Source organism: Myotis nattereri (genome assembly GCF_964212035.1).
Source record: "Myotis nattereri genome assembly, chromosome: 5".
Taxonomy (NCBI): Eukaryota; Metazoa; Chordata; class Mammalia; order Chiroptera; family Vespertilionidae; genus Myotis; species Myotis nattereri.
Genome location: NC_138080.1, coordinates 106,097,830 through 106,114,819, shown reverse-complemented (window position 1 = coordinate 106,114,819; position 16,990 = coordinate 106,097,830). Strand labels below are relative to the sequence as shown.

General features: G+C 42.5%; 1 protein-coding gene across 4 annotated transcripts in view; it reads right to left on the bottom strand.

The window, feature by feature from the left end:
- Nucleotides 1-7,593: 7,593 nt before the first annotated feature.
- CPEB4 (cytoplasmic polyadenylation element binding protein 4) overlaps nucleotides 7,594-16,990 on the bottom strand; it is a gene marked incomplete at its 5' end in the record, with an annotated part of 50,811 nt that continues 41,414 nt past the window's right edge. For 2 of the 4 annotated variants that reach the window (XM_081092938.1, XM_081092940.1), the window contains 7 exons: nucleotides 7,594-8,928; nucleotides 11,244-11,425; nucleotides 12,560-12,674; nucleotides 13,194-13,312; nucleotides 13,689-13,778; nucleotides 15,161-15,334; nucleotides 16,945-16,968. In XM_081092938.1, the coding sequence (XP_080949064.1) occupies nucleotides 8,701-8,928; nucleotides 11,244-11,425; nucleotides 12,560-12,674; nucleotides 13,194-13,312; nucleotides 13,689-13,778; nucleotides 15,161-15,334; nucleotides 16,945-16,968 (932 nt within the window). In that variant the 3' untranslated portion in view covers nucleotides 7,594-8,700. The remainder of the gene's footprint in view (nucleotides 8,929-11,243; nucleotides 11,426-12,559; nucleotides 12,675-13,193; nucleotides 13,313-13,688; nucleotides 13,779-15,160; nucleotides 15,335-16,944; nucleotides 16,969-16,990) is intronic. The other 2 variants (XM_081092941.1, XM_081092939.1) reach the window with 1 other exon arrangement.

The window sequence follows — 16,990 nt, the reverse complement described above, 5'->3', positions numbered from 1 at the left end:
TCCATCTATCTATCCACCCATCCATCCACCCTCCTGTCCATCCATCCCTGCCTCTATTCATCCACCCATTCACCCACCCACCTGTCCATCTATCTATCCACCCATCCATCCCTGCCTCCATCCACCTATCCATCCATCCCTGCTCCATTCACCCGCCTATCCACCCACCCACCTGTCCATCCATTCTTTCTTGGCACCCATGTGACTTTGGTCAGTAGGTCAGTATGTTTCCCCTTCCAGAACCAAAGCACGTCTCACTCCCCTGACAATTTAGTGGACGGCATTATGACCATAAGGAGTAGCACTCACATTATTGTTAAAGGCATCCTGGTCAAACGAACTCCTGCGGAGGGAGATGGTGTTCCAACGGGTTTATAAAGTGATCTGCTTCCTTTCAGTACAACTTCTCTGTGCCCGTGTTTGAATCCTGGCTTTGCAGGCTGGTTACCCGTCCTGAATCGTGGCCACCTTAGAATGAGCACCTTAGAATGAGCACCGTCTTACGGGGATAGGGAGGAAGAGAAGAGAAGCGATAGCAGATGCCCTGGTGCTGGGTCAGCACTCCAGCTGTGCTAGCGGTGGCTGTTGCTGTAGCTATTACTCATTATTATTCTCACTCCACAACTGACGGTTTCTGGAAGTTTGGGGTTTACAGTCCTTGTTTCCCGCAGTGAGGCAGACAAGAAGTGCAGAGGTAGATTTGAGCTACTTGGGCTTGACAGACCAAAGAGCTTCACCTGCCCGCACCCCCCCCCCCACCCCCAACTCCATGACCTTGCGCCAATCCCATAACCAAAAGTCAGTTCTTAGGGAGCATGTGCCTCATGCGAGGACTCACAATCCTAGCAAACTTCGTCTCGTCACCCTATCTCTACAACTTCGAATATGAAAGCGTGCACCCAGATTAGGCTCAGAAATGAAATGTTTGTTTTAAAAACAAATCCAACGTAAACAAGCTGCCCGCTGCTGCTCCAGGGGCAGGGAGGCGGGAAGGGGAAGACTGTGGGGTTTGGCAGGTGGGGCCTCACTCCAGGCCCCACCACATCCCCGGCATGTTCCTCCCGAGCCCCCCAGCTGCTCCCTGCCACAGTCTGTATTCCCTTCAACACAGCCGGTCCTCAACGCCTTTCATTCAATGTTGTTTTGTTATGTTGACGAGACCCGCCAGAACTTAGCGTTTGTTTATGCCAAGGAGCCAGTGGTAAAGCCGTTTCCTTATACATTGTTTTGCTTAGAGTCAGGGAGCCTGTGACGAGGCTGAGTGAGGACTCGCTGTACCTTATGGGGTCTAACCTTGCAAATGCATGAACGCAAGTGCCCGCGACACCAGGGATCAGCTAGTATGTCTCCTCTTCCAGAACCAACGCACCCCGTCATTGCAGAATCAGGAATGCTGAGAACCCCCTGACCCGTGGGGCCGCCCCACATCCCTGCAGCAGGCCACACGCTCCGCCTGAGTTAAACACATGGGGCGGCTCCATGGCCCTCAGATATGAGCAGGGAATGACGCCTCCATTCATCCCAACGAGGAGCCCCAGTCACCTAGGATCCTGCCTGAAACCTCTCATGTGCTTCCCCGGCCTCAGGTGCTGCGGCTCTTCCCGGGCAGCTTATTTTAGAGCGACTTTTCGATGCCCTCGTGTCTTTAGTGGGTCCGAGGCGGTCGCTCTTGGGTACGTTTTTTCTTCTCTCTTTCCGTGTTGGAAGGAAAGGGGGTGGCAGAGTTGAAAATAACCTCTTTATAATGGTGACATTTGCTTGGTCACATCGACATTTTTTATGGTAGCACAGCCCTGCTGACCGAAATAGAACCCATTCTTCTCACTGATCCACCCTCTCCCCCGCCCCCCGCCCCATGCCCGTGTTCTCCGACATGGAGTCAGATTATCTGCAGGAGAAAACACAGGTGGGTTGCACACACCAAATTTGGACGCTGCTGTTCACTTTAAACTTCCTTGAGACAAACTGTACTTTTCCAACCCGTCGCCCCACTGAGTCACAGTGAGACACTTCTTTCCCAGCCAGCCAACAATGACACCCAATTTGACTAGAAAGAGATTCAAACTTAAAATATCCCAACAAGACGCAGGCGTGCCAAACCACATGTCCTCTAAGAAGAGACTGATTTGGTTCCGCTAGAGTGAGTTCTTAGCAGGGCACAGATGTTCCTTTTCTGCATTCTTAGAGCTTATTGGAAGTGCATGGGGTGGGGTGATGCTGGGGCAGGTTTGCAAAAGGAAAGTTTTGCAAGAGGGAAGTGATATGTGGTCAGAGACAGAAAGCCTATCACGGAACGGCAGTCAAAGCACGGATTGCCTTGGGATGTGCGGCACCCATACGAAATGGAGGGCGGAGTCCTGGCCGGTGTAGCTCAGTTGTTAGAGTGCCGGGCCATGCACCATAGGGTCCCGGGTTCCATTCCTGGTCAAGGGCACATACTTGGGTTGCAGGTTCAAACCCTAGCCCCAGTTGGAGCGCTTGTAGGAGGCAACCAATCCATGTGTGTCTCTCATATTGATGTTCCTCTCTCCCTCCCTTCCTCCCTCCCTCTCTCTAAAAATCAATGGGGCAAATATCCCAGGGTGAGGGTTCAAACAAACAAACAAAAACAGAAAGAAATAAGGGCTGGGCTGGCCAGGCAGTCGCGTGACCAGAATGGCTTTGATGAACCGGGACGGTGTATCTGCGGAGAACTTCTTTCTTTCCTTCCGAGTGGGGGTGAGGAAGGAGGAAACTGGAGCTGAGTTGGAAATGGGTCGGGGGTCGAGCAGGCAGCTGTGTGGAACCGCAGTGAAGTTCAGTGTGGACACGGCACCAGCTCCGGACGTGGCCCAGCAGAGCCTTGCAGAACAGGAAGGGAAGTGGGGCTCTAGGGAACACGATGGAGCCGTTACCTGTCAACAGCCTGGAGCCAAAGAAACGTGGGGCAGACTCCCAACAACCAAGCAGGCCCTTTCCCATAGAGCCCTCGGGCCTTACTCACCTGATGGCCTAGGGCTTCCCGGGGGGCAGGGCTTGTTTCCTAAGCGTACTTCATGACACACTCCTTCTTTTTGTCACTTTCTTGCCGTAAAGACTACCTAAGTGCTCTGGAGAGTATAATCGGCCAGATAAGTATTAGAGTTTCTTGCATCCATTATTCTGTTATTACATATGTCAGGGGTAAAAAATGACCCTGGAAATGTTAACTCATTTCGTTAGTTAAAATCAGGAATTCTTTTGTCCCTTAATTTTTAAAATCAGGAATTTCCTTTTCCTGTGACTTTTGGTCACACTTTAAGGGAGTGTTTCTCAAACAAACAAACAAAAAAAAAAAAAGAAAAAAACCCTAAAAAAATTACTTTCTTTCTGAACTGGGTGTGGATACAAACCCATTAGCAACAAAGGTTATGAAGTACCTTGATTATTAAGGATGGTTGAGAATGGGGCAGAGAGCTTTCCCGGTGGATGGGGCTAGGTGAACTCCCAGTAAGAAAGCTCAGCCCAGACAGCTCCGCACACCCTTCCAGAAGCACCAGTCCGATTCCTGACGCCGGGTGCAGTGCACCTACACATTCCTTCACCACACAGTTGCTACAGCACTTGCCTGAAATAAATATCTCCTGAAATAAGACTAAATCGACTCATAGTACGCCCCCCCCCCCCCCACACACACACCTCTCAGCGCGAAAGCCGCCTCAGGATGCCTTGGAATGCTATGGGCTGGGGGGGGGGGGGGGGCTCCTCTGAACTTTGACCCTAAGTTTTGCTAATGACAGGTAAGTTTTAGCTATTGCCAGCGGTGACCTGGTCCTCTGGGGGAGCCTGCGCGCTGCTGGCTCAATCCTCAGCAGGCCCTGTAGTGGGAAAAGTTGCATATTGGGAAAGACAATTTAGAAGCAGAAGACCTCTAAGTCTGTCTGTCTCAGGACAACTGCTGCTCCTTCTAGTCTCAAGAATACTATATCCAAGGTAAAAAAGAGCCAAGTTAAATTTGGCAAAACGGGGCCAAATTTCCCAGTGTGGTGCGTTCTGTTAGAAGTTTGAAAATGCAGCGTGAGATAGAAATCCTGACACATGAGAGCACTCGGCAGCCCACAGTTCCTGAGCCAAAACGAGGATAAGACTCCCCACTCAGCGGCACAGAGGCAAGAACCTCCCAGGCCACGCCCTGTGACCTTAGGCTCCAGGGAGGAGCTGAAAGTCCAAGGAGACTTGCTAACCAGGGGCCTCTGGGAGCTGGGCAGAAACCAGACTCTCCATCCACAAAGGCCCTTTGTCAGCCTCCCCGACACTGACCTCCCAGCAAACACCTGCGCCCTCACTGTTCCTGGACAGCTGGCCTGAAGCAGATCCTGGGCTAAGGCCTCGGAACATACTCCAGACTCCCGATGAGAAGACCTGTGCGGGGCAGCATGCGAACTGACATTCCTGGGCCCACATGGCTGTGCGCGCTCACCAGCAGGGCTCACGTGACCGGGCATCGTTCCTGACCGCTCGTTCTGCCATGGCCCAGGAATATATTCTTAATATTTATAAAATGTTATTTTCCCAACCATGGAAGCACAACCTACTTATGTTGAAAATAAATAAGTATATTAAAAGAAAGCTGAGTTAAAAGTTTTATTCATTCAACATCTCACATTACAAATATTTAAAAATTATATGCATACTGGTATAAATAGTCATTTGCAAACTATTTAATAACATTAATTTTCCACTAGCACTTCAACAAATGAACTCTTTTTAAAAAGGAACTGTGTTATATAACTTAAGAGTAGAACATACAAAAATAGGAACTTAACGTGAAAATGACTTTAATAAAAAATGAATTACCCTTATTTAAAATGCTATAATAAATACTACAACCTCCCCATACACAGTAAAAACTATATGGAAATTCAGCCAAGTAGTACAATTAACTGACATACTTAAATAACTTTTCCTTCTGATAATATGAGCAATACACTGGGGAAAAAAACATTAGGGATTAGTAAAAACTAGACACCCACTTGCTAAAAGTTTCACTTCCAAAAAATATAACAAAAATCTGATGAAAATTATAAAAACTAATTATACTTTAAATTTTAAAAATATAAAAAATAAAACAGTTGAATACAATATTGTCCCAATTCTTACAATGCTATCAGTCACAGTAGCTTTAAAATAAGATAATAAAATAAAGCAAATGACCAAAACCTCTTTTATTCCATTTTTAAAAATAATCTCAAATTTACATTAGTAGAAAGATTGATTTCTGATTCTTTTCTTTAGAAACACCAACAAGAAAGAGGATTACTCTTAACAGTAGAAAATGACATTTTTAAATGTCTGCAATTAAAAACAAAGAATTACACTGCAAAGATCTTTCAAAAGTTTGAAATAAGTATTGCACATAACTTGAAGTTAACTTGCCACAATTCATCACATTCAAGTTTCAAATCACCTTTTAACAGAAGATTCAACTCTTCAAAACAAAAGGGGTGAGTTATCAAGTCTTTCCAACAGCACTCTCATCAAATGCTAAATTCATTCACTGCAAGTTTTATTTTGCATTCTGCAGAGGTCTGTGTATGGAGAAGTATATATATTATACCAAAGCGTGGGGACCAGAAGGAGGAGGGAGAGGGCTCCTTTACATAGAAAATAATCAGAAACACTTTATTTTACATTGCAAAAATAACCATGTAATTACTCTGTAACTACATTGTAAGTACATGGCTGGTGCCATGCTAGTGCGCTAGAACTACATGCTTGGTAAATTGAAGTGATACCCTAAAATCTGTAAACTAATTACATGTTAATTATGTTTTGAGTTACATGGTAACTCCCAACTACAATCCCATGTAATCTGAAGGACATGTAATTGATAAAGTTCAGAGTAATAGATAATAATTGTTTATGCCCTGTAAATTGAAGTGTAACCAAATAATCTGTAAACACACTTGTCACACAATCACAAGTAAATATTAGTAGAATAGCGATTTCTTACATTAGTCATGCATACTAACATTACACACCTGTCCCACGGCAGGCTGGTTTTTTCCTTTATATATAATTTAAAAGAGCAGACATCTCTGAATCAAACACTTAACATCAATTTATTAATATTAAAAATGGCTGAACATTCACCAAAAAATGTCTGCGTTATGAATAATTTTAAAAACTTAGTAAGAAGCTGTAGACAATTTTGTCATTTTAAATTTCTACCCTATGCTTATGCATTTAATTTTTTTTTTAGGAACTACAGTGTTATCTGTCATTTTCATGCGAATTTTTTTTCATTAATTTGTGACTTCACATAGACTATCTCTTAAATTCTAGGTCCACCAACAGCTGGTGCTGGGAAGGATGTTTAAGCAACATGCTTTCTCTTTTCTGCAGACTCTAAAATAGCATTGCCAGTGCACAACATCCATAATTCAAAATGTATGCAGAGCACTGAAATGTATAAAAAGCAGAATATAAGAAAATAAAATTTATTAAAATTATTTATATTAAAAAATGAAGTATATGAAGATCTCTCAGTAATAAAAGTACAAAAAGCTACTCTTTGCAATATGAAAAATTGAGGTATTGCATAAAGAGATATCCCGTCAGTGAAAAGTGTGCCTAAAAATGTTCACTGTTGGAAAAACAAGATATACAAAAGTAGTGCATAACAAATATACATTATGTGCATGACAAAATAAGTTAGCTACAAAACACTGTACCGAAATTCAGCAGGTCATGTACAAAGGGAAAAATTATTATTCAAAGCTAGTTCTCAAACAGTGTTATTTCTTGTTAACTCATCACACCTGTTTACTGAGTAGGAACAGCACAATAGCACACCCCAAGACGCCTACAAGCGTTGAAAAGAAGAAAAAGAGGCAAATGAACATTCCACTTAGGATTATGTAGTTCAGGAGAAAAGAAAGTCCCTGACCAGCTACACGAGAGCACCCTCCGTCCACGTGGCTGCTTCCAGCCTTCGCAGGGGCCCTGAAAGCAGCTGCGCTCTGTGTTGGACTACTAGGCAGCACATGCCTCCATTCTGACCTTTGGAGCTGCACAGTACAGCGTTCATTAAAGCCTGGATTAAAACAAAGGACTGCTTTTCCTAAAGACAATCGGTAGGGGCATCAGCCAGGTGGTTCCACCGTAGTGCTGGGGCAAGTCTTTGGTTTTGAAGGATCCAAGATGGTACTGTTAGGTAGCACAACTAGCAAGATTGCCATTATGTTTTTTAAAACGTTTCGCACACTGATGATAATCTTTTTAATGGTGGATAGGGCATTTAATAAGATAAAGTCAATTAAAATCAAAGTTCCTTCCAAGAGCAGGGCTTCAAGAGACTATTTGAAATTCACCCCGAAGCACACTGTCCACACGTGAGAAGGCCTTTCCGAGCTAGGGTTTATTTATAACGAAGCATGCATTACTCGGCGAAGTTGGCACTTCAAACACTGACTATGTCCCATGCTCAGCTCTGAAACTGTAACGGTATCTTATTTTATAGGAAGAGGAAGATAGACATACGGACCTTTGCAGAGTCACACAGTTACTTAGTTCAACAGTGCAGAACACTTTGCAACTACTCAACTTTTTTTTTAATTTTTTTTTTTTCGTTTTCTATGTTACAACTAAATTACAGGATACCCAGAGTAACTTTAAATCTAAAAGTAAGCCAATCAGCAGCCAATTAGTGTATTGATTTTGTCTTCCAGTTTTGGCTACAAGTGTATTTTAACACAAAATCAAAAGGACATCCTTGAGGTAAAGTCAAAATGGAGAGCAAAGGCTGACACCTGATGAGTGTTAGTAAATTAGGATAAAGTTTATCTAGAACATCAAAAATAAAATGTAGCTACTTGTCCTTCGGGAGAGGAAATGCTACTTCTTCCACCAGTTGTCATGAACTCTAGCTTTGGTAGGTTTCCTAGGGCTGTGACCAGATAAGTAAGTTTAAAAATAAATAAGTGCACTCCCCTCAGTAGTCAATTTCCCCAATTTTTACATTCTACATGTTCACAATTGTTTAAAAGAAAATAAACCTAGATCTGCCTACTTGACTGCTTCTGATGTGGAAGTAACTCTGAGGCAGAACGAAATTAGATTCGGCCTCTGAACCCTTCAATGAGTGAGAGGCTGCTTCAATCTTGCTCATGCATCTGCGTTCGCTTTAACATGCTATTTCCTGTTAGTAATTGTTAACTTCCTCCCCTGCCTGTAAAAGAACAGAAAGGGGATGGAAACAGAGAAAGGCAACAAGACGAAAGAAAAGAAAGAAAAAGGCAGAAGCGTTTCCCGGGAGACAAACTGTGTCAGGATAGACTAATAGTGTTATTGTTGCATGGTTATTTTAATAAAAGTATTCTTATATGTTATATTATTAACAATAATTTAATTAAAAACCCAAAATACTCTATCATTTTATTTCTCTCTTAATCTCTCTCTCTCCTCTAAGAAAATGTTGCGGGAAGTATGGATCCTCTTGCTCTCCAGCAAGAGTATAAAACTTCCAGGCAACATGATGGCGATAGGAAAAAGGAGCTCATACATATTGTTTTCAGTGACACAAGAATCTACAAAACACCTCTAGTATAGGCCATTCTTTCATTATACTATTGTGAAGTTAGACTGCTACAGAGGGCATGCCAGCGTGAAGAGGCTGAGGAGGGGCAGAATGAACAGAAGAGTGCACTTATTCTGAGGCCTGAAAATGAGCACTGTAGTTCTCTAGTTCCAGCGGAATGAAATATGCCGAGGACGGTCCCCGCCCTCCTTCACCAGGGGCTTGTGGAACTCCCTGCCAGCACGAGAATGAATAGCAGCCCAGCAATATTCACAGTAATACTGCAGACAGGTAACATTAGCGCAGAAGAATGGAGCAAACTTTCCCCCGCAACGGGCCCCCTGACATTCATCACACAGCTGATCATCCAAGACGTATGGCTTCACTTCCACCTGCAACCAAAATAAAAGGAAGGAGGTTACGTTTTCTGTGACACCGCCAGGCCACTCTTCCTTCCTGTGCGCACGCATTTCCATCACTGTCTGAACGACTCTGCCAAGATGCCCCACATTCTCTTATTGAAGTTAAGAGAGTCCATCTTTTAAGAACCCGGTCAGGTTTTTATACCCATCATTTTACATTTTTGTCATATTAAATCAACACTTTTCAAAGGCAAAAAGAATTCCACAGAAATAAAGTGAAGGCAGCTGAGCATTATGAAATTAAACCCCCGGGAGAATTTTCACAGACACACACCAGCATTTTAATTAGTGGATTTGGTTGTTCATTATATGTGGAATTATAGTTTAAACAAACCCAACTAAGAGCTTCCCCCTCCACAAAACAGCCCTTCGCTAGTCAAACCCTGACTTCCATGGCGGCTTCTGAGTGGTAGTCAAGCCTGGCTGTGGCTTCTGTTCACAGCGCACACACCTTGATTAGAATTGCAAAGCTGCTACTCTGGGAACCCACATGCAGCTACGTTACTCACAATCTCCAGCCCTGCACCCTCCTGTCAGTAGAAAGGGTTTACTTGAGTCTAAAAGCCAAAGGTGCATTTAGGAACTGGGCCTGCTCCAGTGTTCAATAGGCTGCCTGCCATTTGAGCCTCTCGAGTATTAAAAATAACCTGGCTATTAATTCGCCAGTGGGAATAACGTGGTTGTTTTTAGTCTTGGACTCGTGGTTGACACTCCCTTACACCAGATTGTCGTTAACGCCGGTGCCATCCAGTTCTGACAAAGGGGAGCTGGGACCAACAGGAGAAGGGTGACAGGGGAGACAGAGGGGCAGGCAGAACTAGAGCACTAGGAGGCCACACCAGAACTCTACAGAGAGCAAGAGCACTGGTCGGAGAACTGGATCAGAGGAGTAAAAATTAAGTCTCAATTTCTAATGACTAACCTCACAACCCTGACGCCTGTGTTGGAATGAAGCAATGGAGCCAGAGACTGTTTACTCAGATGTACTCATTTTTTAGTGTGACTCAAACACAGGAGGCCTGTCACTGTGGCTAACACTGCACCTTCCTCCATATTCACAACAGAATCTACACCCTTCTCTTTAAGCTGTTCAGCATGATGGCACTATGACCTTACAGTCAGTACTGCCTCTGACACAGAACATACACGACATGAAGCATGAGCAGTTTGTGTAAACCACTACTGCCTGGGTGGCTTCTACACGCCGACTTGAGAACAGCACATCTACCCATCCTTGGGAGCACAACGCCTCAGAGCGCTGGGCAGCCCAGCCAGGCCTCAGAAAGGTGCCGTCTGCCAGGAAACAAGGAGCCCACATGAATGCAAATCAACGCATTGTTTCCTCCACATCCACAGGGTCTGTCTATGAAAAAAGTCAGCTGAACTAAACACTGCTCCCCAGTGCGGTCGCTTCACACTCTGTGTACATTCTTATCAAACTAGGAACAAACCGTTTGCCTACTGGCCTTCGGCACAGGCCACACTATCTACCAGACCATGAACTCCTGAGGACAGGGACTTCTTGTCCTTGGCACAAGGACAAGAAAACATTTGTTGAATGCATGGAATACAAAGATAAGAAATGAATCTGTGAATGCAAAGAAATAAGATACATAATGGAACGTTTCAAATACATTAGACAGTAGAGGGCAAAGCTGTCTTTGCGGTTTTCTCCAGCCCTTTGATTCAGAAGAGAAACCCCACAAGGAGGAATGCGAGGTGTGGAAACAATGCTGACAGCTCCCACCTCGCTCCAGGCAGGATAGGCCACAGGTGGAAAGACTGACTTCTTCTACTCAATCTGTTATAATGACAGATTTCTAAGACATGCAGACCTAGAAGTAAATTTATTCAATCATTTGTCACACAGTGCACTGGAAAGTAGGGCTCACTAAGGTCCTCATAATGTCCCAGGATGAAAAAAAAAATGTCAGGAGACCTCAAAGACACTCATGTTTGTATACTTGCTAAAACATAGTAGGAAGGATTTGGTAAATATTGAATGACTGACTAACTGAAGAAATGAATGGATGTAGGTGATAGCTTAGGAAAAACTAAATTGATAAGTAAACTGATGCAGGGTTCTGGTTAGGCTACTCAAACAAGGATACGGAAGCAATTCCTAGGAAATTCCTACATGTATTATAGAACATACACCTAGAGGTCCTACAGGCATAACTGTCAGCTGTCAATTTATGGTCATATAAAATTTCCCCATCCAATCTGGTAATGACACAGTTAGAGGGCCATCTCTAGAACTTTCCAGAACGCAGTCTAGGACTTACCCGTTTATCTATCTCTCCATGCTGCAGCTGAACAAAGCGGGCACTGATAGCAGCTATGTAACTCTGTTGATTAGAGAAGGCGACTCGCCCGGCTCCTTTTGGGTACTTCAGCTCAGGGTCGGTATCGATCCCAGCATAGCACACGCCTCCATACAGCCGATCCATTATCATGGCAAGCTCCACTGAATAAGAAAGACGCAGAGAGGGGATCTGAAATCAGGAAGACTCAGCTGGCTCACCAAAGGTTTCATCAAAAGCAGCTCATCTGCACTCTGAGCTCATGTCATTATAATTATTCAAATCAAGCGTTATTATAACCAGTTGTCCATTTATCTTTTAATGAAGGGCAAGGGCTCTGCTAGATATTTTACTTATGTTCTCTTTTCATCTCCACAGCGGCCCTATGAAGTAAGCAGTAATTTCTTGGGGAAACTGAGGCACAGAGAAGATGATCACTCAGTCCAAGGTCACAGGCGGCTGACTGGCACTGCTGGGCTTGGCATCATGGTCTATACCACGTTGCTGCCATATATTCACTGGTTAACAAGGTCTGGCTTAGAGTAAATCATTGTTTCAACATGAGAAAACTGATTTGGTAAGCTCTTTGTTTGGAGGCTCTTCTGGCTTTTTCCATCAAAATCTTGTGACCTTTCCCCACAGGCTATTTGCCAATTTCTCATATAAAAACTTGAAATAACGAATGTTATCACTTTCTCCATTATATGTCACAATTCTGAAACTGCATTCTTGTTCATTTTCTGATCTTTATCGTACTTATACTACCAAACCTCAAATGAGTTGATGGGGATGAAATTTCTTCTGTTAGCACTATGCTAAAAACACGATACACTGCTGAGACCCGTATTATATTTCAGAGCCCAGCAAGCAGCTGATAAGCAAACGAGGACATGGGAAACAAACACTAAACATCGCAATCCAGCATCTGTTCTTGAAGGGCGTCGTTTACTTTCCGATGATGAGGAGAGTGATGGTCATGGGCATTATAAGGAACTGCATTAAGCATCCTGCATTGGTTATCTCACTTAAGCCTCAAAACAGCTCTACAGAAAGGAGATACACTCACTACTCCCTTCGACAGACGAGGACATTGAGAATTAGAGAAATTAAGCAACTGTCCAAGGTCACTCAACTATTAACTGAGAGCAGAGCACATGAATTCAAACCCAGACACTTTGATTCCAGAACTCTCACTCTTAGACATTAACTCAACTGCTTAAGGGAGAATTTATCCCGAGAAACCTTTATAAGATACATCTTATGCTAAAGGGTGAGGAAGGTCTTTTGTTTAATCATACCTGCCCGTAATGGTCGAGGAACACCACCAACAAATATAGTTTTTCGTGGGTCAAGAGGCTGTGAACCATCCATCACAAAGTCACTGTCACTGAGGTTCCAAGGCCGAATCTGCACCTGGGGAGTGTGCAAACCCAAATGTCTCATTCTCAGTACAATTTGTGGGGGGAAAATGTTTAAAACTGTTGCAGAGTACTTTATATTTTTAAAACAATAATTCACATAATTAAAAGCAATAAAGCTGTAAAACTAGAAAATATTTAAAAATAGTGTATCCTAACCCTGCATTTCATTTTTAAGAATAAACTGAACAAAGGTGAAAATGTGATGCCTATTAGAAGCTAAATCTATTATTCAGAGGAAACTCAGCTACTTTATCAAATGCATTATCAAGTGAAGTCTTTTAATAGTAAAGATTTACCAATGTTTTAATTAATCAAAAGTTCAATGGCCAAATAATATGCACAAATATACAGAATGTCAATGTTAGGAGCTTGACAACAGTAACAAAACTTCATTCCCAGTCTACTTACAAACGTGTCAATGAATAGAAACATCAAGATGCTGTGGGTTTTTCAAACAGAGTAGAGATGGAGGCAGAAACCAGAAGCTATTCTCATGCTGGAATGCACTTACTGGTTTGTCTTTGATAGTGGGACTTGAGACACACAGGTAGAGCTTCCCATCTTCTTCAATACACGCATCAATGAGAGCCTGGACAGAGCTTTCATCTTGAAATAGCAGGAATGCATAGCCTGGTGAAAAGAGGGGAAAAGGCGTAGACGTTCTCCTAATTATTATTATTATTATTTGCAACATTTCAAGAGAAAGGAAATATAAACTAAAACTAATGAAGGGGAAAGGAGTTCAATTTCTTTTTAATTAAAACAATATTCATACCTAAAGTCTGATATCAACAGTAAGTTCAGTTTGATATCTTGAAACATCTTTTAGAGTAAAATTAAATTTGAATTGAAAGTAACATATTAGGTAGAAATTTTAAAGATGCATTTGGGAAAATAGAAGTTTAACAATGGGAAATTTTACACTGAAGGCAAACATTTATGAAAATGGTAAACAATTAACAATAAAAGGACAAATGTACGTGGTATATTGAATCTTGAGAATTACCTTTAGGAGGAAAATAGGATTTGCTCTCTGCCTTATGAGGCCAATCCACAATTAAAGGGCCAAAGCGACGGAAACTAGCTGTGATCTCATCTAATAAACAACAAAGCAAAATAGATTTCAATATTTTTGTGATCATTTTTAGGAATTAGTTTAGAAAAAACAGTTTCAAATCTATTTACATAGCAGTACAAAAAAGTCCCCCCCAAAAACAAAAACAAAAAAAACAACTCCCGCATTCCTTCATCTAGACTCCCCAACTGTTAATATTGTGCACAATTGCCTCTTCCCTTCCTCCTACCTGTACCTTTACATGAGTCAAGCTATTTACCTGTCTACCTACCACCTATCATCTTTTTCTGACATGATGCTCTATATCCCATAATGCAACTGTTGTGACCTCCTCAACGAGGTCACTTCCTTATGTACTACCACACAGCACTCCCGATCAGGAAGTCAGTACTGATACAATGCCCACATCACAGACTTTATCTCAACAGCATCTCTCTTTTCTCTTCTGATCCAGAACACGTGCTGTATTTGGACAGCATGTCCCTAGGGCCGTGGTTGGCAAACTGCAGCTCGTGAGCCACATGCGGCTCTTTGGCCTCTTGAGTGTGGCTCTTCCTAAGCCTTAGGAGTACCCTAATTAAGTTAATAACAATGTACCTACCTATATAGTTTAAGTTTAAAAAATTTGGCTCTCAAAAGAAATTTCAATCGTCGTACTGTTGATATTTGGCTCTGTTGACTAATGAGTTTGCCGACCACTGCCCTAGGGCATCATCATCTTCAATTTGGAACAGATCCTCATTCTTTCTTGTCTTTTACGTGCTTGACAGTTTTAAAGTACGCAGGCCAGTTATTGTGTAGACAATGCTCGCCTGTCCGTACTGTTTCCCCGTGACCATAAGCATGCTGTGCATTCTAAACAGAATTCCCACCTTTATAATGCCACTCCATCCTGTCCTAATTGGGCATGTGAAGCTTGATCACCTGGTCAAGTTCATCTCTGCCCACTTGGTGTTGTGTTACCCACCAATATTACATTTCCTCATCAACTGTGGCATGTACTAAAGACTCTGGCCTGCACCAGCTACCACAATGACAGTCTACATCTTTTTGGAAAATACATAACTGAATTTGGCCAAGGCAGCACACACAGACAAAAATGCAGTTAGCACTTATGTCTTCCCTCAACAGAATCCTTGAGTTTTCCGTGATGTCTGCTCCTTTTCCTTTCGTCTGATCATTTGCTTCTGCTGGTTCCTAAAGTCCTGCCCCCACCCTCTTCCTTCTGTGAACTAATGGTATAGGCTGTGATAGGAAGATACGAAAAGAGAACAGTGCAATCCAATCAGAATACCTGGAGCCAGGTAAGATTGTTGTTATCATAAGAGTGACTCTATCTATGAGTTTCCTACTGTGTGCCACAGCCTGGGCACTGGGCTCTGGATGCTTCTTTCTAAATATACCTTCATCGATGTCAGGAGGCAATCCGCCCACAAACACCTTGCGGGAATATCGCTCCACTCTTTCTCCATTCTGGTGAGTGAAGCAGTGAGGTGAACCCAGGCCACTATGAAGAGGTTGATCCCCGCGGCCATCATCCAAAAATCCATCTTCCATTGGAAACAGTGAAGACTGACCTGGAATAGAAAGCAGGAAGAAAGCTAACAGAAAATGTTCCAGGCCACTGGTTATCTTGCACAACAAACAAGGCAAGCAGCTGATTCAATAAAACTGCGGCTTTTCGTTTTCTCACTGAATAACAAATAGCACCACTGCGATATGCTCTTGAACTCCCATCACCTTCAAGTCCCAACTGAGTCAGAGAGAAAGGACATGGTTAAATAGAGGGCTGCTCAGTTATCCCTCTGGGATCCAGTGAGGTGGCTGGAAGTGCAGCAGGGGAGAGCACTCCTTTGAAAGCAGTTGGCAGTGCACAGCAGTGCTTGGCAGGGCCCCACGGCCACTGGCAACCTAGACATGTACACTGAGTATTAGATTCCACTGTCAGATGCTAGATCACTAAAACTTTAAAGAAAACAACAATAATATGGCCTGCGCAATCTCCTCTAAGAATGTCCTTAAAATGAACGTGTTGATTTTTAAAGTGAGCACTCATCTTAGTTACATTAACTAATGGGATACAACTAAACCCACTTAATGCTATTATCTAACTTCATTGTCTGGTCTAAGAGAATTGGAGATTTTCAGGCATGCTAAAGACGTATTTTCTCTCAGTTGAGTAATCATCAGCTACAGTGCTATCTAATGCTAACATTAAGTTGGATGTTGAAAACCCTATCTAGAACACATAAGCAGAAAAGACCAGAGATGCCAGTGTTTGTATTCTTCCCATATTGACCGGACAGCAAGATTCAAGCTCTGAAATCATGAGCAAAACACAGAGCTACAAGTAAGCACAGAATCTCCCCGCACTGGCCACTGCTCAGGCTGCCAATCACGTCTAGGTCGAGCACAAGGAGCTCCTTAATGGGCCCGGGAGAAATGCTCTCAAGTGCTCTTCCTTCACGAAAACATTCCAATGTCCTTTGGTGGCCACACTTCTCCTCCTCCCAACTTTCACTACTAAACACAAATAATAACAGTATATTTGTTATCCTGTAAAATCACAGCTCAAAGAGGTTATATAATGAAGACTAAAAAATGACTATAAAATTGGGAGGCTATTTCCTGAATGATCTTCAAAACTCACTTACATTTTGAAGCGGAGCTGACTCTTTAAAATTCTCTAAAATTTCTAGAGCTTTCCCCCAATGTTTCAAATGTATACAATTAGCTACTTATATAGCTAATCACCTTTTAAACCAAATGCATTTTGCTGACTTGGTTAAAAAAAAAAAGTAGAAAAGGTATTCAAGTAGAATTGAACTTCTAATATACTCAGGTATTTGAGATGATTGGAGCTGTATTTTCTTTTTTAAAGAGTCTTAACTTTTTTCTCCTAAGAAATTCATTTTAGAAAGAAAAAAAGGAAACAAATCTTTATATATAAATAAGTTGACTTTATAATATAATATAGGAAAATTATTTTAGTTCAAATCCAAATTCTACCATTTTGACTCCTTAACACGAGAATGTCTATAATGTTAACTACAATGAATAAAGTATCTATGAATCAAGCCTGGGTTTCATTCACCCACCCGCTGCCCCATGAGGGTTAGAAACTGAGCAAACTTGGATCCTCTCGAAATACAACCATACATTCAAAAGTTAAAAACAATAATGTTACCTCTCCTTCGCCCATATGTCCTTGCTGCATGTCAAATGAGAGAGAA